The sequence below is a fragment of the Sinocyclocheilus rhinocerous genome, unplaced genomic scaffold (genome assembly GCF_001515625.1).
Source record: "Sinocyclocheilus rhinocerous isolate Xijiao unplaced genomic scaffold, SAMN03320098_v1.1 scaffold196, whole genome shotgun sequence".
NCBI lineage: Eukaryota > Metazoa > Chordata > Actinopteri > Cypriniformes > Cyprinidae > Sinocyclocheilus > Sinocyclocheilus rhinocerous.
The window spans coordinates 249,553-276,378 of record NW_015633546.1 but is presented as its reverse complement, the minus strand read 5'-3'; the positions used below and the strand labels follow the sequence as shown (position 1 = coordinate 276,378).

The 26,826-nt window shown below is 37.0% G+C and overlaps 4 protein-coding genes across 9 annotated transcripts; all 4 read left to right on the top strand.

The window, feature by feature from the left end:
• Nucleotides 1-1,603: 1,603 nt before the first annotated feature.
• bco2l (beta-carotene 15, 15-dioxygenase 2, like) lies at nucleotides 1,604-7,221 on the top strand. The gene is made up of 12 exons (XM_016558156.1): nucleotides 1,604-1,741; nucleotides 4,085-4,256; nucleotides 4,353-4,564; nucleotides 4,760-4,875; nucleotides 4,956-5,058; nucleotides 5,380-5,511; nucleotides 5,761-5,921; nucleotides 5,999-6,166; nucleotides 6,275-6,409; nucleotides 6,489-6,671; nucleotides 6,750-6,860; nucleotides 7,011-7,221. Exons 1-12 carry the CDS (start codon nucleotides 1,666-1,668, stop codon nucleotides 7,125-7,127), a joined length of 1,686 nt encoding a protein of 561 aa, XP_016413642.1. The 5' UTR covers nucleotides 1,604-1,665; the 3' UTR covers nucleotides 7,128-7,221.
• A 553-nt stretch (nucleotides 7,222-7,774) lies between these two features.
• Nucleotides 7,775-12,526, top strand: LOC107744420 (uncharacterized). 5 transcript variants are annotated; one of them, XM_016558056.1, is made up of 6 exons: nucleotides 8,916-9,070; nucleotides 9,388-9,458; nucleotides 9,532-9,775; nucleotides 9,848-10,014; nucleotides 10,787-11,928; nucleotides 12,020-12,526. In XM_016558056.1, exons 3-6 carry the CDS (start codon nucleotides 9,550-9,552, stop codon nucleotides 12,408-12,410), a joined length of 1,926 nt encoding a protein of 641 aa, XP_016413542.1. In that variant the 5' UTR covers nucleotides 8,916-9,070; nucleotides 9,388-9,458; nucleotides 9,532-9,549; the 3' UTR covers nucleotides 12,411-12,526. The 5 variants fall into 5 exon arrangements, with proteins under 5 accessions (XP_016413544.1, XP_016413541.1, XP_016413542.1 ...); XM_016558058.1 differs by lacking the exons at nucleotides 8,916-9,070; nucleotides 9,388-9,458 and adding an exon at nucleotides 7,775-7,798; XM_016558055.1 differs by lacking the exon at nucleotides 9,388-9,458 and having other exon boundaries at nucleotides 8,915-8,997.
• A 770-nt stretch (nucleotides 12,527-13,296) lies between these two features.
• On the top strand, nucleotides 13,297-18,663 carry LOC107744483 (dihydrofolate reductase-like). Of its 2 annotated transcripts, none has more exons than XM_016558155.1 (6): nucleotides 13,297-13,484; nucleotides 13,949-13,998; nucleotides 14,103-14,208; nucleotides 14,559-14,685; nucleotides 15,402-15,517; nucleotides 17,637-18,663. In XM_016558155.1, the coding sequence occupies exons 1-6, from the start codon at nucleotides 13,384-13,386 to the stop codon at nucleotides 17,716-17,718; spliced, it is 582 nt and encodes a 193-aa protein (XP_016413641.1). In that variant the 5' UTR covers nucleotides 13,297-13,383; the 3' UTR covers nucleotides 17,719-18,663. The 2 variants fall into 2 exon arrangements, with proteins under 2 accessions (XP_016413641.1, XP_016413640.1); XM_016558154.1 differs by having other exon boundaries at nucleotides 13,299-13,484; nucleotides 13,949-14,004.
• A 900-nt stretch (nucleotides 18,664-19,563) lies between these two features.
• Nucleotides 19,564-25,784, top strand: ankrd34bb (ankyrin repeat domain 34Bb). Its single transcript, XM_016558153.1, has 4 exons — nucleotides 19,564-20,296; nucleotides 20,421-20,476; nucleotides 22,527-22,804; nucleotides 23,996-25,784. Exons 3-4 carry the CDS (start codon nucleotides 22,602-22,604, stop codon nucleotides 25,440-25,442), a joined length of 1,650 nt encoding a protein of 549 aa, XP_016413639.1. The 5' UTR covers nucleotides 19,564-20,296; nucleotides 20,421-20,476; nucleotides 22,527-22,601; the 3' UTR covers nucleotides 25,443-25,784.
• The last annotated feature ends 1,042 nt before the right edge of the window (nucleotides 25,785-26,826 follow it).

Sequence of the window (26,826 nt, the reverse complement as noted above, 5' to 3'; positions counted from 1 at the left end):
AGTTGTGGCCTAATGGTTAGAGAGTCGGACTCGTAACCCAAAGGTTGCGGGTTTGAGTCTCGTACCGGCAGGGATTGTAGGTGGGGGGAGTGAATGTACAGCGCTCTCTCCCACCTTCAGTACCACGACTGAGGTGCCCTTGAGCAAGGCACCGAACCCCAGGAAATCTGGGAAATCTGTAACTTAATGTTATATGTTTTCATGATGTTGTCATTTCGGTCTGTTTTCCTTTCCCTATATTCCCTATATATACACTGCCGTTCAGAGGTTTGGGATCAGTAAGAGTCTCTTATGCTCGTCAAGGCTGTATTTTATTGATCAAAAATACAGAAAAAAAACAGTAATATTGTTAAATATTACTGCAATTTCTAATATTGGTTACCTATTTTAATAGACTTTAAAATATAATTTATTTCTGTGAGGTAGCTATGAATTTTCATCAGCCATTACACCAGGCTTCAGTGTCACATGATCCTTCAGAAATCATTCTAATATGCTGATTTATTATCAGTGTTGAAACTGTTGTGCTGCTTTATTTGATTTATTTATTTATTATTATTATTATTATTTGGAACCTGTGATACTTTTTCATTCTGTGATACTTTATTTCTTTGATGAATAAAATGTTAAAAAGAACAGCATTTATTCAAAATAGAAATCTTTTCTAACAATATAAAACAATATAAAAGTCTTACTATCGCTTTTTATCCATTTAACACATCCTTGCTGAATAAAAGTATTAATTTCTGACACTTTACTGACACCAAACTTTTGAATAGTGTATATTGTAAATCAAAATTTCTATTTTGAATAAACACTGTTCTTTTTAACTTTCTATTTATCAAATAATCCTTAAAAAAAGTATCACATGTCCCAAAAAACATTAAGCAGCACAACTGTTTCCAACTTTGATTATAAATCAGCATATTAGAATGATTTCTGAAGGATCATGTGACACTAAAGACTGGAGTAATGAGTAATAAAAATTCAGTTTTGCTTCACAAATTATATTTTAAAGTGAATTAAAATAGAAAACTGGTACTTTTGAATTGCAATGATATTTCACAAAATGAAATTTTTTCTCTATTTTTGATTAAATAAATGCAGCCTTGATGAGCATAAGAAACTTCTTTAAAAAACATTAAAATCTTATTAAATCTTACTGATCCCAAACTTATGAATGGCACTGTATTTGTATCTGTAGAAAGGTATTTTATTTCTCGTTCTGTTCCAGTGTTAGTAGTTGATGTTTTAGAAATTGTTACAAGGAATAAATTAATATTCTAGGTATGTATATAAGACATATAATCTCTTTAGATGGCAGAAAAGAAATAAAGAATGTCATTACAGTCACTTTTAACAGTGATATTCATCAAATGAAACGAAAATCATCTTTCAGCTTACAGTACTTCATCAAATGGCATGAAAAGCTTGACTTTAGAGATCACAGTAACAATCTACCTGACTAAATAATGAAGCAGTTAAGCATTTAATGTGTTCACTCTGAATAGTGGCACACTGTATTGCTTTGGCTCTGTACAAGGTCCATTTTGCTTTAGATTTAGCCCATCCCAACCTGTCATGTGTTTATGGGACGGTCTTATATTGTATATAGTCTTACTGTTATTCTTCTTCTGTTCAACCTTTTTTTGTGTAGTGTTTTATATGTTATTAAGATTGAGAATCTTAACAGCCAAAGCCATGTCTAAACCTACACAGAATTCAGTGTATAAAGTGTCAGGTAAGCATTTCTGTGCTCTATTACTATAGCCTTATCTCAGTGTTATGTAATCATCTCTTAGGCCTTTATGTTTCGCCACATGGATGATCATAGTATTTTGTCAAGCCATAACTTCTGGTGATACATATTACACTAAGATATGCAAAATTTGAACTGATACCTTAATGTTTACACCATCTGTTGTCTGATCTACTGTATGATTAGATATCAATGACAATCAACAATTAGTTTTATATTGCATTGCCTGTAGGCTAAGCTATCTTAGGTTCTTCTTGTTCCTGTTGTCATTTAGTAAAAAGGAACTGGTGCATTAATTAATTGATTGTGCTAAACCGGCATTCATACAAGAATACTTTGGCTATAAAACTGAACCATTCTTTCAAGTCTATGAATGCTATACTTTAAAAGCTAGTGTGGTTGTAAATTAGGTATAATATCATGGTTTGGCGGTGTTCAGGGTTAGGCAACATAAGGCAACACACACAGAAGAGATAATGAAACACAAGTGCCACACTTAGAGGGGTCATATGATGCTATTTTAAAGATCATTATTTTGTGTATTTGGTGTAACAGAATATGTTGACATGCTTTAATGTTCAAAAAACACATTATTTTTCAAATACTGTACATTATTGTAGGTCCTCTATGCCCCGCCTCTCTCAAACACGTCTTTTTCAACAAAGCCTTTGACAAGCGCAGTCTGATTGGCCAGCTGACCCAGTGCATTGTGATTGGCCGAACACCACAAGCACGCGTCGGAAATGTAACGCCCCTTACCATAATCGCGAGCGTCAGCTCTCAAAGTAAATATCAAGATATTAATAATGTCGTTAGTTTTACCATCAGTTCAAGCCCGAAAGGGCAACGAGTCGCGTGACAGACACGGTGATGATGCAGTACACAAGCCGCGGTTAAGACAGCTGACTGTGGCTATGATTTCTGACAGGCAGTTCACTCTCCTGTGATGTGACCCTGTTCCCCACACACACACACACACACGACGCGCTACTTTGCGCTGCGCAAAACTCCGCATTTGAACAGTAAATAGCAAATACTTAAACTAATAACAAAACAGCAGCTGATTCAGAAGCGCCAGATTGTCATAGCAAAGTCAGAATTACCTCCTCTCCTAGGTTCACGAAACGGTCGTCCATAAAATGCATTGCTGTTCTGTTGTAAGTAATCTTAAAGATTCCTAAATGCATCTACTTTCGGAAGGCCAAATAAAGTGCTTTTGCTTTCGCACTGAAACACACACCGTCTCCCTGACATGGCTGCTTCAACACTAACTGCAGTTACTGAAACCACGCCTTCTTTCTTTGCATGCACATTTGGGCAGCATTATGCAAATATTTCCACATAGTGAGGTAGATATGTGGGGGCGTGTTAGAACGAGCCGTTTTAGGGGGGCGTGGCAGAGTCTTAACTTTGATAAAGAATATCTCTTTGGTTTTGAGACTTTAGTCTTTGCAACTTCAGGGATCTTATCTATGCACAATCAGCTTGTAACACTCCAAAGAGAAAGGAAAACTTGAAATCGCATCATATGACCCCATTAAGTTTTGAATATTAACTGACATTAATACATGCTATATAATTATTGTTCATGTTAATTAATATAGTTAATGTTAATAACTGAAACCTTATTGTAAAGTGTTACTGAAGTTTTATATATTGTTCTGTGTATGTGTGTTTCACAGTCTTAATGGTTTGGATTAACCCTTTAATTGCCGTATCCCTTAAAACCAGACTGCCAGACGGTTACTGTAAATGCATGTGCCCGCTGTGCACCGTTCTCCTGATGCCTCTGGGATGGCATTTGCACTGACGGCTTGGGCCCGCCATCGCTGCTTGCAGCTATATTTATTATTATGGCGGCAACAATACTACAGCGAGAATAAAAGTTACTCCTTCTTTCTTTGCGTGAACATTTGGACGGCGTTATGGTAATATTTCCACATAGTGAGGTAGATATGTGGTGGCGTGTTAGAACGAGCCGTTTTAGGTAGGCGTGGCTGACTCTTAACTCTTATAAAGAATATCTCTTTGGATTTGAGACTTTAGTCTTTGCAACTGTACAGATCTTCTTTATGCACCAAGAGCTTGTAACACTCCAAAGAGAAAGGAAAACTTGAAATCGCATCATATGACCCCTTTAAGTTGCCGCTATTTCTTTACATTCTCTGTATAATGCACTCAGTTCATGAAAAAAGTAAAATACCATATCAGTTCCTCATTAACGCTGATGTCCTCCAGAACACTGTGCAGTCTAATCATCCATCACATTGTCTGTGTCACACCTCACACCATGATTTGATTCGTTATGGTGTGATTTCTTCTCAGCTAACAAAAAACGGCCATCTGCCAGTGGTCTGGAGTTCATTGGTCCTCTTGTGAGCTCTGTGGAGGAGACCCCATACCCCATTAGTACAGTTATTAAAGGGGAAATTCCCTCCTGGATCACTGGCAGCTTCCTAAGAAATGGACCTGGAAGATTTGAGTTTGGTGAAAGCAAGTAAGAGGGCAAAATATTGCTATAATCACAGCCAGATCTGTTCATTTTTATCTGGTTGTTTTCTTTGCTCATTTGGCTTTGTCTGTTCCTCCTCAGATTCAACCACTGGTTTGACGGCATGGCCTTGATGCATCGTTTCCATATTAAAGATGGTCAGGTGACCTACAGCAGCTGTTTTTTGCGCAGTGACTCTTATGTGCAAAATGCAGAGAAGAATCGAATTGTGGTGTCTGAATTTGGCACCCTGGCAACACCTGACCCATGCAAGAACATTTTTGCCTGGTTCTTTTCACGTTTTCAGATTCCAAGTAAGCATCAGTTGGAGGTGACAGTGGCATGCGATCATAAATTCAGATCATTCAGACAGAATGCTCTGACTGCAGGCCCATAATCTATAAAGATTAGATCAGAATGGACAAGTATAATACTAGTCAAAGTTAATGCAATTACTACAAAACCTTCATCTGAACCCATTCTAATCCTCAGTTGTGTTTGATTAACAGAGGCGACTGATAATGCAGGAGTGAGCTTTGTTAAGTACAAGGGAGATTTCTATGTAAGCACAGAAACCAACTTCATGCGCAAAATTGACTCTGTGAGCCTGGAAACCAAAGAAAAGGTAAATATGACAGATACAGTAATAAAAATAGTCTTTTCCTAAAATGAACAGTTATCTCTATGTGATTTTGTTTTTCAAAGGTGGATTGGTCAGAATATATTGCAATTAATGCAGCAACAGCTCATCCACATTATGACCGTGACGGAGCAACTTACAACTTGGGAAACTCATATGGCCGAAATGGTGGGATGCCTCACTTATTCTTTTTATAACACAGCTAAACTCTAATGCCTTCTTTTTGTTAATCAAACCAAACATGACTGCAAAAATAATAACTCTTTCAAAACCAAACCAAATCTGCAATTGGTCAAACAAACACATATTCCTGCCTCCAAATACATGAACCAATGTTTTGAAAGCACCACAGAGCCAAACTTTTGGGAAAATCAATATTGGAATGTCTTCCCTTTTTTTTTTTTTTTTTTTTTTTACATTATTCTGGGATATGAGAACATATTTTAACAACAACAACGAAAAACACTTCACCTATTCTGTTTCTCAAAGGCTTCTTCTACCATATCCTCCGAGTACCGCCAGGTGACGGGAAGAATGATGTTGCTGATCTCTCAGGCGCAGAGATTCTTTGCTCTATTCCTGCTTCTGACCCCAGGAAACCATCATACTACCACAGTTTTGGTGAATTTGCCTGCCATGTTTGCATTTTTAGATTTTTTTCTGCTTCTTTGTCGATCTGTAATATTATAAGAACTATTTTGCATCTATTTACATAGAATTTCACATGGTTGGAAATGTGGGCCACACATTTGTTCATGTAGATTGTCCAATATATTATAATCTTCACCAACAGGCAAATGGAAAATAATGCATTTTTTTCAGTTTTTCTTTGAAAGTGTTTGTTCATTTTTTTTTACCTTATGTTTGCAGTCATGTCAGAGAATTACATAGTCTTCATTGAGCAGCCAATCAAACTAGATCCGCTGAAATTCATGTTGTACAGAGTTGCTGGAAAGAGCTTTCATAAAGTCATGTCCTGGAACCCGGAACTGGAAACCATCTTCCATGTGGCAGACAGGCACACTGGCCAGGCAAGGCAGAATCACATCATCATACTGATTGTATTTCTCTCACTTCATGTCTAACATCCATGTTTTCATCCACACAGCTCATCAAGACAAAATACTACAGCAGTGCTATGTTCACACTGCACCAGATCAATGCGTATGAGGATAATGGATATTTGATTATGGACATGTGCTGTGGAGATGATGGCACTGTGATTGGTGACTTCACAATGGAGAACCTTCAGGCGTCTGGAGAAGAACTTGACAAGGTAACACCTTCACAGTCCAAAGCATGTCAAATGTCGATAATGCTGACCTCTCTTTCAGTTTCATATAAATGTAACTTTAATGCAGTGTTTATCTGTTGGCTTTTCCAGTTCTTCAATTCATTGTGTACAAACTTACCACGGAGATATGTACTGCCTCTGGACGTAAAGGAAGATGAGCCTAATGACCACAACCTCATCAATTTGCCATACACCACTGCCACTGCTGTGAAGACTGTAACTGGGGTATGTGAGCAACGAAGAGGGCGCCTGGAAAAAATATTTATGGATATCAATAACAGTCATTTCTCTTTGGTAATAATAGGTGTTCCTGAGCCATGAAGATCTCTACAATGATGACCTGTTGCAATATGGTGGTCTTGAGTTCCCACAGATTAACTACACGTATTACAATGCTCGTCCTTATCGGTACTTCTACGCCTGTGGCTTTGGACACGTATTTGGTGACTCTCTGCTTAAGATGGATTTAGAAGGAAAGAAGCTAAAGGTACCGTCTTAAATTAACTCTCGGTTTGAGAGTTCAGTATAATTGAGAATATAATGTTTGGTCTGTCTTGTTGTTTAGGTGTGGCGCCACGCTGGTTTGTTCCCATCCGAGCCAGTGTTTGTTCCAGCACCTGATGCTAAGGATGAGGATGATGGTGTGGTCATGTCTGTGGTCATTACACCAAGAGAGGTGAGGTTCATGGTGTCATCATTGCTCAACTGGCTTGATTTTATGACATATGAACATATTATATAAGTAATATATAATCTTAATTTGGTCAAAGTTCAATCTAACAATTCAGTCTTGACAGGTGTGATAATGTTGAGTAACTTTGTTTAGAAAAAGAGCAGTTTCCTCCTTGTCCTTGATGCCAAGACCTTCACAGAGCTTGGGCGAGCAGAAGTTCCAGTGGACATCCCGTATGGCACTCATGGACTCTTCAATGAGATGAGCTAAAAAAAAAAAAATCAACTCATAAAAGTGAAACCAGCTATGTAATCTTTAGAATAAGCTTTATTTTCTTTGTATTAGATGTTACATATTTTGTATATGGCTAAGTGACATTAAATATTATGGAAAAACTGTCATGCTTGTTTTTTGATTAACTATATTTGCTGTATTTTATCATTAACCGAGAGATGAAATTGAATATTTGTACTTAATGCTGCAGGACCATCCAGTTTCAACAAGTTAAGGTTACACAAGAACATTTTATGCATCAACTACCCTTATTTTTTATACAGTATAATTTAAATATCAAAATAAAGTGCAACAGACATCGGCAGAGATACTTTGGGGGGGGGGAGAAAAAAAACATAATAATATCGAAAAAACACTGAATAGAAAATAAATACGGTGTCCAAGCATGATCCAAATAGCTTGCTTATCTCCTGAATTTCATCAAACGATTAGTCACTAGTGCAAAACGAGTGATCTCCAAATCACTAGGTGGCGCTCGTGCTATACAGAAGCGGTAGTTTACACTTCAACTGTATTTTTTCTTTACTTCAAATGCATTTGACTCTTTTCAGTCAATTCAGTGATTCAGCATTTCTCATTACAACAGCCTCATCAGTACATTTATGGACCATACAAACGTATGAACTTGTGTTTAGACTGAAAATAAGGTAATGTCTTTGTAAAGAAGCACAAATCAGATCTTCAAACTGTTGGTAAGACCTATTTTTAGGAGCCCTAAGACCTAACTTTAATGTTAGATTAAATGTAACAAAACAGATAATAATGTATATGACAAAAATGATGATAGATAATATATATGAAAATAATGAATTATAGAAGATTTATAGAATGATTTATCAAGTATAATATTAATATTAAAATCACACACCCACAGATATAGATATATATGCTGTTCAGGTTGGAAAGATTGTCTTTATGTTTTTGAAAGAAGTTCAAAAGCATAAAGTTGCATTTATTTGATTTGAAAATACAGTAAAACAGTAGGCCTAATAATGTGAAATGTTACAGTTTAAAACTTTACTCCAGTCTTCAGTGACACATGGTCATTCAGAAATATGCTGATTTGGTGCTCAAAAAATGGTGATGCATTTTTCCAGGATTCTTTGATGAATAGAAAGTTCAAAAGGACAGCATTTATTTGAAGTATAATTTTTTTTGAAACAATATAATGTCTACTGTCACGTTTGATCAAGGCCAGAGTATTTATTTCTAAATCTCCAGCTAAATGCTCTGATATACTGATTCAATAATATAAGAGGTGTTTGTTTTTTCTTGTGCCCTGCGTGCTTTGTATTTTTCAGCAGCTATAATTTGTAACACGTTTGCAGTTATATAAATCCAATGACTATTCACAAATGAATAAAATTAAAGCATCTTACAAAAACATATTAAGGAAGAAGGGTAACGAGAAGAATATTAGCGGAAGATGTACCTGAGAACGAACATTTTATGATTGCACAGGGCATCGAATAATGGAATGATTTTAAAAATTACTATTGAGTCTGCCTGGCACACATTCTATACTTAAGCCTATCTATCATGACCTTTCTGAAAGAAACTCAGCTTGTAAACCGGATTTAGTTGTTTGTTTGTTTTTAACACAGTAAATTATATGACCTTTCTGAAAGAAACTCAGCTTGTAAACCGGATTTAGTTGTTTGTTTGTTTTTAACACAGTAAATTATATAAAAATTTGACATCCCAATGAGATTACACCTCAGTCTAGTAGATGGCGGTAATGCACTTCGTTTGCAACTGCCAATATAAAACACAGAAGAAGAAGAAAAAGAAGAGAAATAGAAATTGTATACTTTCTGCTAATAACCCTGAAGTCTCATACAAAACTGCTGATCTGACAAACCTGTAAAAATACACGCTGTTGCTGGAGCGAGGAAAGTGTTTGGGCGTTTAGAGCAAAGGTGTCGCGTTACAGTAGTTCATTTGTAACGTTAAGTGACATTGTATATTCAGTGATTTCTCGTTGTTCCAGCCTCAGTAATATATTTATGAATCGATCAAACGTATGGACTTGTGTTTAGACTGAAAATACGGTAATGTCTTTACAAAGAAGCACAAAACGGATCTTCAAACTGTTAAGACCTGTTTTTAGTCAACTTAATTTAAATTCACTGGTGTATAACACTGATATTTTCAATTATGACCTGACATAGAGTTCACTTTCTGTTTTAACTATTTACTCAGTCTGTATTTTGGTCAATTGTGTATTTTCAAATAGGTTTTCTCCTATATTTATAAGTCTTAAAACTATTTTTAAAAGAACTATACATTGAGGACAGATCTGTACAGGTGAGGTGTGGCTCCAAATGACCGTTCTGCTTTATGTCATGATAAATTAATTCATTCTCTTTATCTATATCAGTAACTGTCAGGGTGAAATATGCCCTTGTTCCGGCAACTTGAGCCCACACCGGAGAGAGAACATCAGAGGAAGAATAAACGGAAGAATGAATGGACTGAGGATGAGGATGAACCATCCACACTGATTGGCCTTTGTCTTCAAAGCCTAGCCGAGAACATGAAGGAGATGTGGGCAAAAGATTATACCCAAAAATACATGGACCAGTATTTCTTCAGATACATCATGGGTCCCTTCAGCTCATTACTTGAGTTCTGCAAATATACACCTTGAGAACATGTGTACATAAGTGAGTGTTATCTGTGTGTTTCTCTTTTAGCTGGCGAGTTGTTGGAAGAGCTGTTGTGCATCCTGTCCTCGCGTCATTTGTTGACACGTGCTGCCCTGCATCTCCTTCTCCTCCCGCAGCTGAGCAGTTTGTCCCTCACATCGGCCTGCAGCCTTGTCAATGCCAACCTCTGCTCTCTTATCCAGATACGCTGCCAGGTTAAACACACACACACCCCTTTCTAACTTTAGTATATTTCGTATTTGCCCACCGTTTGCGTAAACGTGCTTGTAAGGCTTCAGTGAACTAAATTTAAAGTTAACCATATCAGACCGCAAATACCAGATACGCCAATTAGTTCCAAATTTCAATCAGTTTAGCAGTGCCAACAGTGCAGCAAAAGAATAGAATTTTTTTTTTTTTAGGTAAGCCTTGGTATATAAAATACTGTTGTTACACATCTTGTTTTCAGTCAGTAGCACTGAAAAGTTTTTAGTTATTGTGCAGTGGAAGCCATAATTTTTTACTTTTAATGTGACAAAACTACAAAAAGATAATACTTATAATACAATAAAAAATAATCATAAAATAATCATAAAATTATTAGTAAATAGTCAAATATAATATACTATTAATATAATACAAATGTATACATACTGTTTAAAAGTTTGGGTTGGTTTTTATGTTTTTGAAAAAAGTTTATTTATTTAAAAAAAACTAATATTTTAAAATATTACTGTAGTCTTCAGTCACATTATATTTTAGTATGCTGATTTAGTGCTCAAGAAACATTTCTGACTATTGTTATTAATATTGAAAACAGGTGTGATGCTTAATATTTTAACCGGAATGTTTGGGGAATGTCAGTAAAATGCTGCCTTGCAAACATTTTAATAATATGCATGTGAATGTTGTTAGTCTTGCCTGTTGTCAGTACATAAAAAGCTCTCACTGTTCTTATGTTCAATATTTTGTCTCTTTCTTTCACAGAATCTTCAGTCTCTGGATCTTAGTGGTGCACAGAATATATCTGCATCAGTGCTGTGTGAGCTCCTGGGCAGCCAAAGTCATCTCCGTTCCCTCTCCCTGGCTGGAATCCTGTGTGATCAGAGAGTGATATCAGTGGTCTGCCGCCAGTGCCCCAAACTGAAACACCTGGATGTGTCCCGGTGCCTTCACCTCACCCCTGCAGGCCTGCTCCCTCTGTCCTACCAAGAACCCCTTGTCAAGAACGCAAACATCAGCAGCCTGCTAGCTCTGGATATCGGTTTAGCAGAAAATGAGAGAGATGCAGTAGCTGCAGTTGCGTTTCTCCTGCTCAGCTTACCTGGTCTTCAGAGGTTGGCAATGGAGGGATTGGGACAGGCTTGTGCTCTCATACAAAACAAGCAGTTTGAGGTGACTGAGGAGTTCAGTAGTCGAGAAGGTGTGCCGCTTCTTAAAGACATGTGGGCGAAGCGAACACAGGAAGACCACTTGAAAGACAGCAGTTTACTGAGTACAGATAGAGAGGAAAGTTTTACTTTGGAAGGAAAAATAGATGAATATTTATCAGAGAGTCAGACAGATGCTAGTGATAGTACTGATATAAATGAATGGACAAGGACTTCAGGAGAGGGTTGTGAAAAAGATGGATGTAGAAGTAGAGCTTGTAATGGAAGGGATAGTGTGACAACATCTCTCAGGGATGTACAAGGACTGTCTCTGGATACTTCAGAGGCGGTAGGGAAGGTCTGCCCTGAACTGCGTGTCCTGTCTTTGGACTGTCTCCAGAACAATGTGGATGATAATGTTGACAGCTTTGAACAGGCAGCAGTTTTAGCCAGAGGACTTGGTACGTTTTCTGGACAGCTAAGCTGTCTTTCTCTACAGTTTGCTGGTCTTCTGTCTGAACTGGTTCCAGCACTTAAAGCCGCAGGCTCACATCTGCTTTCACTCACCTTGGAAGGCATCAAAGCTGATGGACATATTCCTTTTCTGGAGCTCATTCATGCCTGTCCCAGACTCACTTCTCTCACTGTTCATTTAGACCCACCCAGGAATAATTTGAATGAGGAGGAGGAGGAGGGTGAAGACGAAGGCCTTCTTTCTAATCTGCCATGCATTCCACACCTCCGCTCTTTAACACTAAAGTTAGTCATTCTTGCTAAACTTTATGCTGATGCATTTTCCCATTACAATCGAATTTGCTGGTTACTGTTATCTGTTCTTTTTTCCCAACAGTTTTTCCCTGGATGAACGACATTTGAAGCCTGCATTGTGTTGGAAGTCTCTGAAGGGAGTGCTGTGGGCACTACTTAGAGGCGCTTCACTCCTTCAGAAGCTCTCACTAATCGCTGTTCCCTGTCGACTGGACCCTGTGTTCAAACTTGTCCTGAATCATCGGGCCAAACCCCTCGGAGCCCTAGATAGTGCCCCACTGCACTGCCTCAGATCTGCTAGCCTGAACCGCTCAGATATCTCTATGGAGACTGTAATACATACTGTAAACACTTGTAGGCGCCTGTCTCATTTGGATTTGAGTGGCTGCTGGGCATTGACTTTGAGCAATATCACAAAGTTACAATGCAAAGCCAAAAGGAGGCGCCATACGCTGCAAATAACATGGACATGAGCTGGGGAAAGAAAAGGCCTTGCTAAGATTGAAAACGAGTTGTATGTCACTATGTGATTTTGTTGATTTATATTTTTATCTTTCACAGGTGCCTAGAATTACAAAAAAAGATGAATGTAATGTAATTATATATTTATGAAACTGATATATGAAATTGGAAAATATATTTGTTGCTGATACAAAGATAAAACTAATAAAGTTAACCAAAATTACAATGTACTGCTTATAATCAGATTTAAAAATTGTCCTTTGTAATTTTCTATCCATATATACACATGGCCTTTGAGATTTAAAATTGTTTACCACAAACCGTCTGTATTTTTGAACCCATAAAGTTTTGTTTTAGAAAGGCACTTTTTTTTAAAGATGACCCAGCTGTTCATTACAAACTTTAAGTTTTTTTTACAAAGCTAAAAGTGTCATGCACTTTGTTATATTAGAATAACTGATGTTTCTATGCAAAAGTCCCAGAATAAGAGCAAGTAAATGTACTTCTTAATTTTTTATCACTTTTTAATTTTTTATTTTATCACAACCTTTAAACCATCTGCGGTTTTAATGTTGCTGTTAAAAGTGTTGGTGTAATACAATATTTATTAAACAATAATAATAACACATGTATCAATAAAATCTTGTACTCTCTACAATCGTGTTGTGTTTATTTATATATTTGTCTATCCACTCCTGATTTTATACTTTCTATACATTGAAATTTTATCTAAAAGCTGCTTTCTGTTTGTGTACTGCACTCTTTCTTCTGGCTCCTTTTACTGTGGCGCGAAGCCTTCACAATAATATTATGCTGATTGGCCAGTTTGCTAGCGCGAACTTATTCCTAGAGCAAATCAGTTCATCGGCGTCCCACAACGTAATTCATATTCATGAGCCAAGCGTTTGACGTACTTATTCGTAAATTCGCTGGCGGGAGGAAGACTGTGCGTGCTAGCTAAAGTGTAATTTGTTTATTACATTCATGACAGTTATGTCTCGAATACTCAACTCTATTGTAGCTGTTTGTCCAGACATGGGAATAGGGAAAAATGGAAATCTGCCATGGCATCCAATAAGACTAAGGTGAGCTCGTGTTTGTTGCTAAATCTCCAGCTAATGTTCTGATTATTGATTCAATAATATAAGAGGTGTTTGTAGATTTCTAGTGCCCTGTGTCATGAGTTTTGTGTTTCGCAACAGCTATAAGTTGTAACGTTTGCAGTTGTGCAAACTGAATGATTATTGAAAAATGAATAAAGTAAAAGCATCGTACTAAACCTATGAGGAAAGAATGGTAGAATGAAGAATATTAGCTGAAGTTGTAACGTTAAGTTAACCTAAGATCGAACATTTTATGATTGCACAGATCTTTAGTTAAAAGCTTGACCTTTATCCTAGAGTCCATTGGTAAATAACGACATTAAGCACATTTGCCCAATGAGAGCAAAGACAACACACACTACTATAGAAAACCCCCTGACATATTCCTAAACTTTTAAATGTTTCCCAACCATTCGCTTTGATTCTTATCTTTCTTATCTTTTTAGTAATGAATTCAAGCACTTTCAGAAGATGACCATGACTCCTTTAGTTGAGGGTAACGGTATGCTTATATTGTCTTATTGATTTCATATTTTATTTGTTTGTTCAGAATTGATTAAAATCAATACCAAATCATATATGCGGTGTGTCATTTGACAGGTAAAAAGATTGTGGTCCTGATGGGCAGAAAGACTTGGTTCTCTATTCCTGCAGCAAACAGACCCCTGAAGAACAGGATCAACATTGTTCTCAGCAGAGAGTTCAAGTAATCCTCTTTTAATGTTTACAATTTTTTCATCTTGTATTAAATCACTATCCTGTATAAAAGTAAAGTGCCTGTTTCTATCACTCACTACACAGGACAGCCCCAGAGGGAGCTCACTACCTTGCTTCAGACTTCAGTTCTATATATATTATATTATATTATATTAGTGCTGTCAAACGATTAATCGCATCCAAAATAATAGTTTTTTACATAATATATGAGTGTGTACTGTTTATTTATCAGCAGAGAGTTCAAGTAATCCTCTTTTAATGTTTACAATTTTTTCATCTTGTAATAAATCACTATCCTGTATAAAAGTAAAGTGCCTGTTTCTATCCCTCACTACACAGGACAGCCCCAGAGGGAGCTCACTACCTTGCTTCAGACTTCAGTTCAGCTCTCCATCTGTTAGACAGCAGTGAGCTCGAAAAACAAGTGGACCAGGTTTGGATAATTGGTGGAAGCGCTCTGTACAAGGTTGGTAAAACTATGCAAGCCTGTCATATCTGTTGAGAAATTCAGAGAAATGTTATAAAAGCATAAACATATGCGGACTATGCATATACCATATATAAATATATTTAATATATAAACGTAACATATTTTTCTTAAATATATACATGCATGTGTGTGTATTTATATATACATAATAAATATACACAGTACACACATTTATGTAAACAAAAACTTTTATTTTGGATGTGATTAATCGTTTGACAGCACTAATATATATATATATATATATACACACACATACACACAGTTGAATGGCTTTTGATCAGTTCCATGTGTTTGTATGCACATTCTCCATTTATTTCTGAATACATTAAAATATATATATTTTTTTGCAACCTAGTTTTAAAATTTAAGATGCATCATACAATCATACAAATGATTTATGAAATTAATTGTATTGTTTTTGTAATGTGGTTTGATAGTTCCTCATTTGAGGGTAAAATGGGCTGTTTCACCAGTTATATGCGTGCAACAATATAAGTTATACACCCACCTGTACATCAGTTGTATCTCAGTTATAGCGCAGTTTAGTCAGATCTTTGTATAATCAGTTGTTATGGAAACTGTCTCAAGGCAAAATGTACAAAAGACTCCCTTCCTTCATGCTCCTTCCTCCTCATTCTGTTAATATCTTGTACACTGTAATCACTTTGTGAATGTTGTGCTGTGTTCTTCAGGAGGTGATGGAGAGTTCTGCTCCCAGGCGTCTTTTTGTAACACGGGTCCTCAAGCAGTTTGACTGTGACACATTCATACCTGACATTAACATGGACAAGTACAAGCTCTTGCCCGAGTGAGTACTCATACAGTTGTTTGTATGCTTACATGAAGGTCTATGTGAAGAGAGTTTAGCATTGCAGTTCTTGAAGGCAGCTGCTCAGCTGCATTAAAGTGACAGTGAAAACATTAATAATGTTACAAATGATTTCTCTCTAGGGATGTTCATTTCGGTTATTTTTCCTAACCGACAAACGACGCTCGTTAACCGATTATTAACCGTTAACCGACAAGATTATTTTAAATTAGAATTGAATTAAATTAGAAAGGATAAGTGTCTGTGACCCGTTAAAAATACTAACATTTGTTTCCCGGGAATTAATTTTACATCCGAAAAATGCAGCAAACAACAGAACATGAGGATTCACATGCATCACATCATGCACCTGCAGCGCTTCTGCGAGCGGAGAAAAACATAATAAAGCTAGGGTATATATAAATAATAATAATATATTAATAATAATAAATAGGCCTATACGAGAAATATATTTTTACTTAAATAATAAATTAAGAAAACGAAAGAAAAACTGTGCAACAAGTAGCCTAGTATGCAGAGTTTCGGTTCATTTTTGTGCTGCGCGAAAGGAAACAGACGGCAGAAAGCGGTTTATATTGCTATAGCTTCTTATATTTTAAATTCTTGTTCTTTTCAAAATACTGTTAATTGAAAGGATTTGTTGTGGAGTGAGGGGAACTAAAATAGCCTAGCTATGATTACAGTGTTTATTATAATGTTTGTAAACATTTCTCGTTGGCATTAGGCCTATTTCTGAATGAAATAATAAAATGCGACTTATACACGAATTTTTTTTTTTTTTTTTTAAAACGCAATTTTTTATATAGGCCTACGCGTAGCGTATTTTAATCATGCAGCAAACCTTTTTAAATATTTTGATAAATTACTGAAATAAATAAATAAATGACTTTTTAAATCGTTTAACTGATTGTATTAATCGGTCAAAAATTCTTATGGTCGGTTAACAGTTAACTGGTTAAACTGAACATCCCTATTTCTCTCTCAAATAAATGCTGTGGTTTTAAACTTTCTATTAATCAAAGAATCCTAAAAAAATATTACTGTTACTACAAAATATTATGCACCACAGCTATTTTTAACATTGATGCTAATAAATGTTTATTGCACATCAAATCAGTATATTATAATGATTTCTGAAGAATCATGTGACACTGAAGACTGGAGTAATGGCTGCTGGAAATTCAGCTGTGCCATTAGAGGAATAAATTCTATTTTAAAATAGAAAACTGATGTTTTAAATTGTTATATTATTTCAAAATATTACTGTATTTTGGATCAAATAAATGCAGCCTTAGTGAGCATAAGATACCTCTTTCAAAAACCTAAGAAAAAAAAGGTACCAACCCCAAACTATTAAATGTTATTGCATTAATTTCAAGCTTTTAAGAGCCCTACAGAATAAATTCATTTGCATATTGCTTGCAAAAAATGTTTCATAACATGATTTGTAGGAGTGATATTAATACTTCAGTTTAGTGTTAAACTTCAAAAGGCCATTTGCCAAGGCTAAAACTCTTCAGTGTTTTGAAACACATTTTTTGTACGTATGTTTAGGAATATTTGTCTGGTCGTGTCCTTGAATAAAGTGGGATTAATGGATTTACTGGCACTGGAACAGACATATGCTGTATTGTGTATCCAGAGAGAATAGTGAAGAGTTACATTAATGAGGAGGGAAAAGCTCTCTTGTTATGTAAAAATAGCATCTAGCATCAAAGGTGGGCCGCACCAAATGTCACATCTCTCAGGCACACAATAAGCATTTAAAGAGAAGTTAAATGCACACAGAATGTTGACACATGATCATCACTGCCACTTCATCTGACAAAGAGCAAAATTATTTGTGTTCTCAAATTCATTTGATTGGTTTCAACAGTTAATTGGCACAGTGAACAAGAATCTATACCAGTCTAAAGTGGATGGAAGTTTATGAAAGTACAAGCATGTAATTGTGTATGTGTCTGTATTATGTTTTGTACTGCAGGTGATATTTTCTTGTGTTCTTAGAACTAGTTCTTAGTTCTTATCAGTCCATAGAAATGTGTGGGTAATGTCTTATTGTTCCTTCTATTTCTCTCTCTTGTTTCCTTCTGGTCAGATTCCCGGGTGTACCCACGGGCGTGCAGGAGGAGAATGGTGTTCAGTATGTATTTGAAGTATATGAGAGCACCGACCACTAAGAAGATCCTTTAAGCATGATGCTAAGGTCGGAGAAGTGGCCTGGCCGGGTAATGCGAGTGCTCTGACATGTTGTGTGGCTCAGACCTGTTTTTAAATCAGAGTTTTGTAATTGCCTGACAGACTCCCATCACCCCTTTTTCTCCCTATCATTTGTTTGCCACATTTCCTGTCCACTTTCCTTAGTAATAAAAATGAAACGTGATTCTAGGACAGTTAAAACATTTTTATTATAAAATTTTATATGTGGCCTTTGCAACTTTATATACAAAGTGGAAAGTAGGCAGAAAATCATGAGAAGTCAAGAGGGTGGGTAAAAGGGTGAAATTGATAGGATCCAATCTCCCATGAGCACAACTCTACATGTTGCAAGAGTGCTGACCACTAGGTCTCTGCTTATTTGCGGCCTTTTCTCAATGATTTTTTTTTTTAAATATGCAAAAACAGTTGTTTTCCCACTGTCACTACCAGAATATTATTTGATTAGTATCAGGTTTAGTTCCTGGATTATCATTTCAAATATTCAGAAAACAATATACTTAATTTTGATCATAAATTTTATTTTCCACATCTGCCATCCAGTTAATTATTCTTCATCTTGCCAACTGCAAAAGACAACCTGCTCATCTCCATATCCAATAGCAACTGAAGTGTCTGCTCTTAAGCCAGCCTGAAGATCTGACTGCTCTCATGAATATGCATATGTGTTTGGTCTTCAGACTGGCTGATTGACAAAGGTTGTCATATAGTTTAGAGAAGGGTCGCAATACTAGCACTTTCTCTCTCACCCACACAAACTCCTTCATGACCCCTATTTTAAAAAGCCAAATGCCGCAATCAGGCAATACCTTTTTAGGCTGATTGGTTTCGGATATGTCAGCCTAATGTACTACGAATGTTTACGACCAGGCTGAAATAAACCTGACTGGAATTCCAATTACCTTGCACATGCACCTTAAAGGGATAGTTCACCCAAAAATGAAAATTTGATGTTTATCTGCTTACCCCCAGGGCATCCAAGATGTAGGTGACTTTGTTTCTTCAGTAGAACACATATGATGATTTTTAACTTTAACCGTTGCAGTCTATCAGTCGTATAATGCATGGCAATGGTAACAAAATCTATGAGAGTAAAAAAAACATGCACAGACAAATCCAAATTAAACCCTACGGCTCGTGACGACACATTGATGTCCTAAGACACGAAACGATCGGTTTGTGCCAGAAACCAAACAGTGTTTATATCATTTTTTATCTCATCCGGTGCGTGAGGTGTGTACGCGCTCTGGCGTAGTTTACGCAAGCGCCGGAAGTGATCTCTCGCGCGTATACATCACTCATTGTTTACACAGTGCACAGTCATTGTAGGTACGACGGCTAATCAAAATGGTACTTACTTGCACTTATCCGGATTGTTCAAACCGACTTAAAACTAAAAGATTACGTTCTCTCACGCGAACTCATTCGGGAGTGGTGACTTTCCACGTATTCCCAACTTCTGAGCCTGCTCGCCTGAAGTTATGGTTGATTGCTCTTCGGCTGGATATCAACACACCCATGAACGATATAAATACTGTTCAGTTTCTTGCACAGACCGATCGTTTCGTGTATTTACACATCAATGTATCGTCACGAGCTGCAGGGTTTAATTTGGATTTGTCTGTGCATGTTTTTTTTACTCTCATAGATTTTGTTACCATTGCCATGCATTATACGACTGATAGACTGCAATGGTTGGAGTTAAAAATCATCATATGTGTTCTACTGAAGAAACAAAGTCACCTACATCTTGGATGCCCTGGGGGTAAGCAGATAAACATCACATTTTTGGGTGAACTATCCCTTTAAGTAGCACTTGGATTTATTTTCAGGGTACAAACAGTACCTAGAGAGTTGAGAAGTGTTTGCATTTTAATTATTTTATGCAAGTGAGTTGATTTTTCAAATCAAAAGGTAAAGGAGACCAGTGGACTTGCTGATTTTCTGTTTTTCAAGTTAGCAACTTTTTGTCCATTATTATTCTATTAGGAGCCTTATTATTGTAATTTTCTTTAGTGCCATCGTTACAGGCTTATTTATAATATATAAATAGCTGAACTGCTGCCTCAAAGGCGAGACAGTTGTGTCATAATGATGTAACTGCACCATAGGAGTCACGATCATGTGAGCGTGTTGACATCAGAGTTAGAAACAAATGAGAATCTGCGCACAACCTCAGCATATGAGTTCAATAACCCTCTTTCGCAATGTGAGAATAATAGAGCAATCGCTTCCTGACGCTGGATGTGTAGGGACTGGCGTCACCTTGCTCTTTTAAGCTTGACTGTCCTCCTGATACACAGGGACTTGGTCTGTGTTGAGGTTGGTAGCTTGTTTCCAGACATGAGAGCACAGGCACTTGTTCTCTCCGTCTCTCTCCTCTATCTGTGCCACTCTTTCATTCACCCTCAGTGAGTGCACACGTTCATCTCCCACTTCAAGCTCCAGCTTTATTCTCACCCCTGGATTACTCGTCTATTACAAAGATGACATGCCACAGGAAGCTATTGGAAAACTAGAACTGCAACTGGTTTAAAAGAGGTAAGGATCTAATCTCATCTCCTTAAGAAGTATGAATACTTTTTTAAATGAAATAAGCAACTTTACATTTTTATGCATTTTAACTTTTTGTGTTATTAAAGATTTCATGCATATATTTTTTTAGTTTTGTGAAGCTGCTGGTCTTGGTTTTTGATGCAGATCTGTGCAAGACTTTATGATGTGAGTGAATAGAGTTTTTTCCATTAGATTTGACCTTGGCTGTATTCGTCTGTAAAAATAAGAGTATAAATAGTTCTCACCAAATAGCATTTTCAAATATGATTTTCCCACATAAACGTGAGATTTCTTTAAATTAAATTTTACAACTATATATGTGCATGTATATGTCTCTACATGTAATATGAATTTAAGTAAAGTTAATTTAAGTTTAATTAAAATATTTTTTTGTTTAAAATAAAATAAGTATAAAAATATATGTATATAATGTATATATAACATAATTTATTTAAATGAGGTTTAAAATGATCAACTTTAAATACTTAGGTTTGCTGCTTTCACTGTTTAGCATATAAATGTATCGTATGGACATGGAAATGTATCTTCGTATCAGCTGAGGAGGCTTATAATTTATTCTCCTGATCCTGGCAAACCTCGAAAGCACAGTGAGGAAGCTTTCATTACCCTCATTAATCAAGACATACAAAAAACTATTCTTATTCAGTTATCGGTTGATGTCACAGAGAGTGGGTTTTCATTTTCCCTGCAGGTGTTTTGAGAGGGACAAAATCAGCCCACCATTTGTGAGGAGAATTAAGTATTGCGTGATCTGGCATGAATCACAGATGCATACAGGTGCGTGAAGTGGTCCGTTTGGTGCTCCACTTCAGCGCTGTCGCTGCAACAATCGCCACCCTCGTCTGTTTTGGGCCTCATTTGCTCCATGCTTTTTAGCACGAGGCAGCGACAGAGAGAGAGAGGCCTGTCATTAAAAATTCTCTCTGTTCCCAAGGGCGATTGAAGACTAGGGGTATGGCACACAAAGCTGTGGTTTTAAATGCCAGCCTAGGGAGCTCTAGGAATTAGCAGCTTGAACCGAAATGTCCTGCAGGCATCAGGCAGTGTGCTTGTATCAGACCAATCAGGACTTTAGCATGTCTGCACAACTTGATTTGAAAAGCAAAAACTATCAGAACAAAGTGCTTTATTAGCATACACGTGGAGAAAGAAAGACGAGGATGGAGGATGGAAAGGCAGATATATTTAAGGCTAATATTGAATTTAGGAACATAAAGGTATTCTAATCCACACATTTATTTAATGTATAAGCAATGTGCTGACGCAATCTCTCATTTAGCATTGTCACATGCTGCCTCCACGTCCAAGAAAAGCTGCAGTTAAAGCGTCAGCCCAGATTTTCATCCTCTTTATTTTTTATTGGAGGACACAAAAAGATTCATCCTCTTACTCATCTTACCTCAACTCCAGTGAATTCACATTTATAAACCTGACTGAGACAGTCTCGCGCTCGCTCTTTGTTAAATAAAGAGTGCACAGCAACTGCGCTCTGAGTTGAGAGAACAAGGCCACATGCACAATAGACTGCATAAAGGAATGCCATCGTTCAATGAGGCAAATACAGACGGCCTCAAGCTATTGAATTTCAACCTACTGAAAAACTATTGCTCTTATAAGAACAGACTATGCATGTATGGTGCACGCTAACATGTTAAATACAGCACTTATACTGCACCCGCTAATTTGAAAGTACAGTACAAGTTAAGCTTGTGACAGCATCATAACTTTCATGTGTCTCTGTCCCTTTTCTGTTAAAAAGCAAACATCAAGGTTACAGCAATGCACTTAAAATGGAAACAATTGGAATATTTTTGGAATATTTTGCCGGGGGGGGGGTCATTAAATTTAAAAAAATTAAAAGAATATAAAAGGGGAGTCATTAAATTTTATGTAAAGGGGATTAGATAACTAATTCAGTTTTCTTATGTCTTCTTGTCAAGTGCCACCTACGTAGTCATCATAACAAACATTTTCATATTAGTGGCTACCCGGTGAATGGCGAGAGACCCTAGATTAGAGCAGGAAGCCTCTCTAGCATATTATTCTGAGCCAAAGAGGGAGAGAACATTTCAATGTCAAAGAGTTATCAGGTTTGCTTTGAAGCGAATGAACCAGATAAAAGGCAGACACTTAAGTAAAAACCTTGAGAAACTGTGGTTCTTATTCAGTGTGCTCTTCTTCTCTTGCCTGACAGAAGTCAAAGAAGTCAGCTCCTATGATCCACTGAGCCGACTCGACATTAGCCTCTCAACGGTCTCACCACTTAATCATGGAGGACTCGACAGAGGTGCGGACGGACGGAAACTCTTTGCTTAAAGCAGTGTATCTGTGCCGCCTGAGGTTGACGCGTCTGCTGCTGGAAGGAGGGGCTTACATTAATGAGAGTAATGAGAGAGGAGAAACTCCACTGATGGTGGCCTGCAAAAGCCACCATGCCGATGCTCAGAGTGTGCCAAAACCCAAGATTATCAGGTGGGCCTACTGTAAGTTAATTACACCAGCTGATTGTGCCATCAAACGTGGATATTAGTTTATAATTAAGTACATTAAAAATGTTATTCATACATCAGTACAATGACTCTTGTATGATGAGCGTGTTTTAATTTCTAAAGTGAAATTTATTTTGATGTTTTTGGAGGGAGCATTAAGTGAATAAAATCAGGGTGAGATGTGTGTCCTAAAATAAAACAATTAAGAAAAAAAGTCTAATTAAAAAAATATAGAAAAGAAAATCTTATTAAGTAGTTTGGCATAAACTTATTTTTATTTCTTAGAAAATAAATATTTAAAAAGATTGCTTTACTACAGACCTGCATGAATATGTGTCAAGGCAAATAATTATCTTAAACTACAAATATTTTTAAAAAGGTTTTGCCATTAAATATACATTACTGTAAGATTATGATATATATTTGTTTAAATATATAAAGTAAAACATTACTTTAAAATACATTTAGACTTAATTTAGCAATAATGCATTCAATTGCTAAACAATTATAGTAAAGACATTTGCAATGCTACAAAAGATTTCAAATAAATCCTGTTCATTTGAACTTTGTATTCATCAAAGAATCCTGAAAAAATGCATTAGGGTTTCCACAAGAATAAGCAACACAGCTGTTTTCAACATTGATAACAAAAAATTTTGAAAATGCTCACCAAGCAATTTCCTGAGCACCAAATCAGCATACCAGCATGATTTCTTAAGGATTATTTAACACTGAAGACTGGAGTAATGGCTTGCCATCACATTTTAAAAGATGTTAAAGTAGAAAATGGTTATTGTAAAATGTTATTACAATTTAAAATATCACTGTTTTACTTTATTTTTGATCAAATAAATGCAGGAGACCCCAAACTTTAGAAGTGTAACGTATTTTTTGTGTGTGTTTACACTCATGTGTATTCAAGGGGTGAAGAAAATACTGAAATTGTATCTTGAATTGCTTAATGCTAACAACTGAATCCATTCTTAAAATTGTCATAAAGGTTTTTAAAAATCACTTGAAACAAACATGAATACCAAAAGTATATTTCTTGGCACACCTTTTGAAAAAACATTTATTACAAGATTTTTTTTGTTTTTCTTTGTCATGGATACTCTGATATGCCACTGATCAATTCCTTTATGATCTCACTCTGACGAATCAATCTTCTCAACAGGTATCTTCTTGAAAATGGTGCGGACCCCAACATTCAGGATAAGTCTGGTAAGACTGCCCTAATGCATGCCTGCATAGAGCGGGCAGGCGATGAGGTGCTGTCGCTTCTGCTCTCCAGTGGAGCTGACCCTAGTTTGGAGGACCACACTGGTTCCTCCGCTCTGGTCTATGCAGTTAACGCTGGAGACAAGAATGCACTGAGAGTACTGCTGGACGCCTGCAAGGCCAAGGGCAAAGAGGTTATCATCATTACAACAGACAAACTACCGTCCGGAAGACAAATGACCAAGCAGTATCTGAATGTACCACCTCCTCCAAATCTTGAGGACCGGTTGCACTGTGCCCCTGCGTCATGTATGTGCCCTTCTGAAATTAAACTCTGTACCCCTTTTATCTCACCACCCACCAATAACCAATCTGAGACCCTGGGATCCACACCAACACTGTCCACATCCAAGCCAGGATCACCGACTCAAGATTCAAGCCCTCTGCAAGCAGCAAGTGTGGCGAAGCTGTTGCATCTACAGAGGCTTCACTCTGAGCCCTGGCTGAAGATCCCTCCATCTCTGCTCCTACAGCAAAGTAAGTCCTCATCCTTGACCGAGGAGCTTCTAGATATCACTCCCAAAGAGGAGCTCTCTTTTGGGTACAATGGAGCTCCACTGAGAGCGACATTAGCTCGGCACCAAAGCATCGACGTCAAGGACTCTACTGGTCTGCTTAGAGCCTTTGAGACAACATCTGATGCTGAAAGAGAACTAACAAAAGAACAGAAATGGCTCAGTAGAAAAATGTCTTATGATGGTGAACTGCTACCACACTCTTCCTCACATCAGAACCTCAAACAGGCATCCATCTCCGATACTGCCCCTGTGGACCGGGACCCAGACTATCTTCCCAACCTGGCCGTTTCAAGCCTACGCAATGTGTTTAGCCGGCGCAACATTGGAATGGACCACTACAGTTCTGACTCTCAGTTGCCTCAATTTGGGAGCCAACCCTCTGAGGACCTCGGGAAGTCTGGAGGAGGAGGAACCGGGGGGACGGAGAAACGCAAGCTTGTTACCAGCCGCTCCTCCACTCTCTCTGGATCTAGAGAGTCTCTGGAGAGTCTCGTTCAGAGGAGGAGCCCAGCCATGCTGGAGCGGAGGGGATCCGGAGCCCTGCTCCTAGATCATATCTCGCAGACACGGCCTGGTTATCTGCCACCTCTCAATCCGCATGCACCCATTCCAGATATTAAAGTCAATACCAGTGTTGGCCTGAACAGTGGAAGCAAGCCGGTGGCAGGAACTACACCCATTGTTTCTGGATCGAGGCATTTTGTGCCCTGTGCCCCGAGCCATCCCAGAGATCACAAGAATAAGAAGAGTCTGCTAAGACGACACTCCATGCAAACCGAGCAGATCAAGCAGCTGGTCAATTTTGAGGAGATCTTTGGTCAGTAAACACCCCAAAGAAAGGTTGGGGTAAATATAGAGATTTAATGTAATATGTCAATCTACACTAAGTCTGAAATCTGAAGAGAATAAATGTTAGATTGAAATACGATTTATACATCTCAACCACCTCCCTTTATGCACTTTCCAGACTGGACAATGGGAATATATGTTTGTTTTGATCATTTGTAAACTTTACTTCTGTTCTTTGTGATCTCACTCATTAGTGTACTGAATCAGAAAAATGGACACTTTGTTGCTGTTTAAGGCACTGCTTCCTCTTTAAACCTGATTCATGTCTGCAGTGTCTTAGTATTTACAAAACAAGAAAATATTGTGACCTTGTATATTTACCCATTGACTGTAAATAAATTCAGTATAAAACATTGCTTTCACTTTCTTGCATATATGTGTTGTATAGTGTGCACTTAATTCTGCATGCAATTACACATGTTGAGAACATATTTTCTCTTTTCATATTTTCCCCCTAATTAATATAATTACCATATAAAAGAGCACACGCCAATATCCGAATTTCTATGCTTGAAGCACAAGCATAGAGCACAAGCACGAGCACAATGAAAAAAAAACTTTACCGAGTCTGAAATTGAGGTCCTGCTGGCGGAGGTAGAGGTTCGTGCGGGGACGCATTTTATTTAATAATGTGTAGGCCTAATTATTCTGTGGACAAACAATGTGTGTGTGGTTATATTTTTTTCTATTGACTATTATCAAAATTACTACTTCTAGAAACAACAGAAATAATAATAATAGTAATTATAAAACAATTAGGTTTCCAAAAGTAAGAATAAACTACGAATTCAAGTAAAATTTTCAGTCATGTTATAAAAAGGGAGCCATCCTACTTTTAAAATCACTTATGACAACTAATAAAACGTGTCACAAAATTCTTGAAAAACTTTAAAAAACATTACTGAAAGAAAAACGGGACGTTTCATATCATAATAAAATAAATTATTACACGATTGGTCTCCAGTCTGAAAAAACCTGCATGTGATTTGGCATTTCTTTATATTTACACAGTTTACTAATGCTGCTCAAATGTGCCATTAATGTACTGACACAAAAATATTTAGTGTATTTTATGCAAATATAACTGATGTAGCCTACATGACAAAAACAAAGTTTAAGGCTGATGTCTCTATTCATTTTCACAGAAACAAAGCAGCAGAAGTTATAAATAAAAACAGTTAACAATGTTATTGAATAGAATATATTAAAACCGTTATTGCACGACATAGGCCTATTCTTATAGGCTACACAGACAAAACAGTCAGAGATGCGTTTCTGCATTTTTTTTTCTATTTTACGCATTACTAGTAAATCAAGACTTCGCAAGTTCTCGTAAAATAAAATAATAAAAAAAACAACA

Excerpts from the sequence above, each read along its gene's own strand:
- LOC107744483 (XM_016558154.1), top strand. The coding sequence starts at position 13,384 with ATGACAGTTATGTCTCGAATACTCAACTCTATTGTAGCTGTTTGTCCA. Across the intron at positions 13,485-13,948 it reads TGGCATCCAATAAGACTAAG|TAATGAATTCAAGCACTTTC; the intron begins GTGAGCTCGTGT and ends TTATCTTTTTAG. Across the intron at positions 14,005-14,102 it reads TCCTTTAGTTGAGGGTAACG|GTAAAAAGATTGTGGTCCTG; the intron begins GTATGCTTATAT and ends GTCATTTGACAG.
- ankrd34bb (XM_016558153.1), top strand. The coding sequence starts at position 22,602 with ATGGAGGACTCGACAGAGGTGCGGACGGACGGAAACTCTTTGCTTAAA. Across the intron at positions 22,805-23,995 it reads CCAAAACCCAAGATTATCAG|GTATCTTCTTGAAAATGGTG; the intron begins GTGGGCCTACTG and ends TCTTCTCAACAG.
- bco2l (XM_016558156.1), top strand. The coding sequence starts at position 1,666 with ATGTTATTAAGATTGAGAATCTTAACAGCCAAAGCCATGTCTAAACCT. Across the intron at positions 4,876-4,955 it reads GCCTGGAAACCAAAGAAAAG|GTGGATTGGTCAGAATATAT; the intron begins GTAAATATGACA and ends TGTTTTTCAAAG. Across the intron at positions 6,167-6,274 it reads CTGGAGAAGAACTTGACAAG|TTCTTCAATTCATTGTGTAC; the intron begins GTAACACCTTCA and ends TGGCTTTTCCAG.
- LOC107744420 (XM_016558058.1), top strand. The coding sequence starts at position 9,550 with ATGCCCTTGTTCCGGCAACTTGAGCCCACACCGGAGAGAGAACATCAG. Across the intron at positions 9,776-9,847 it reads GGGTCCCTTCAGCTCATTAC|CTGGCGAGTTGTTGGAAGAG; the intron begins TTGAGTTCTGCA and ends TTTCTCTTTTAG. Across the intron at positions 11,929-12,019 it reads CTCCGCTCTTTAACACTAAA|TTTTTCCCTGGATGAACGAC; the intron begins GTTAGTCATTCT and ends TTTTCCCAACAG.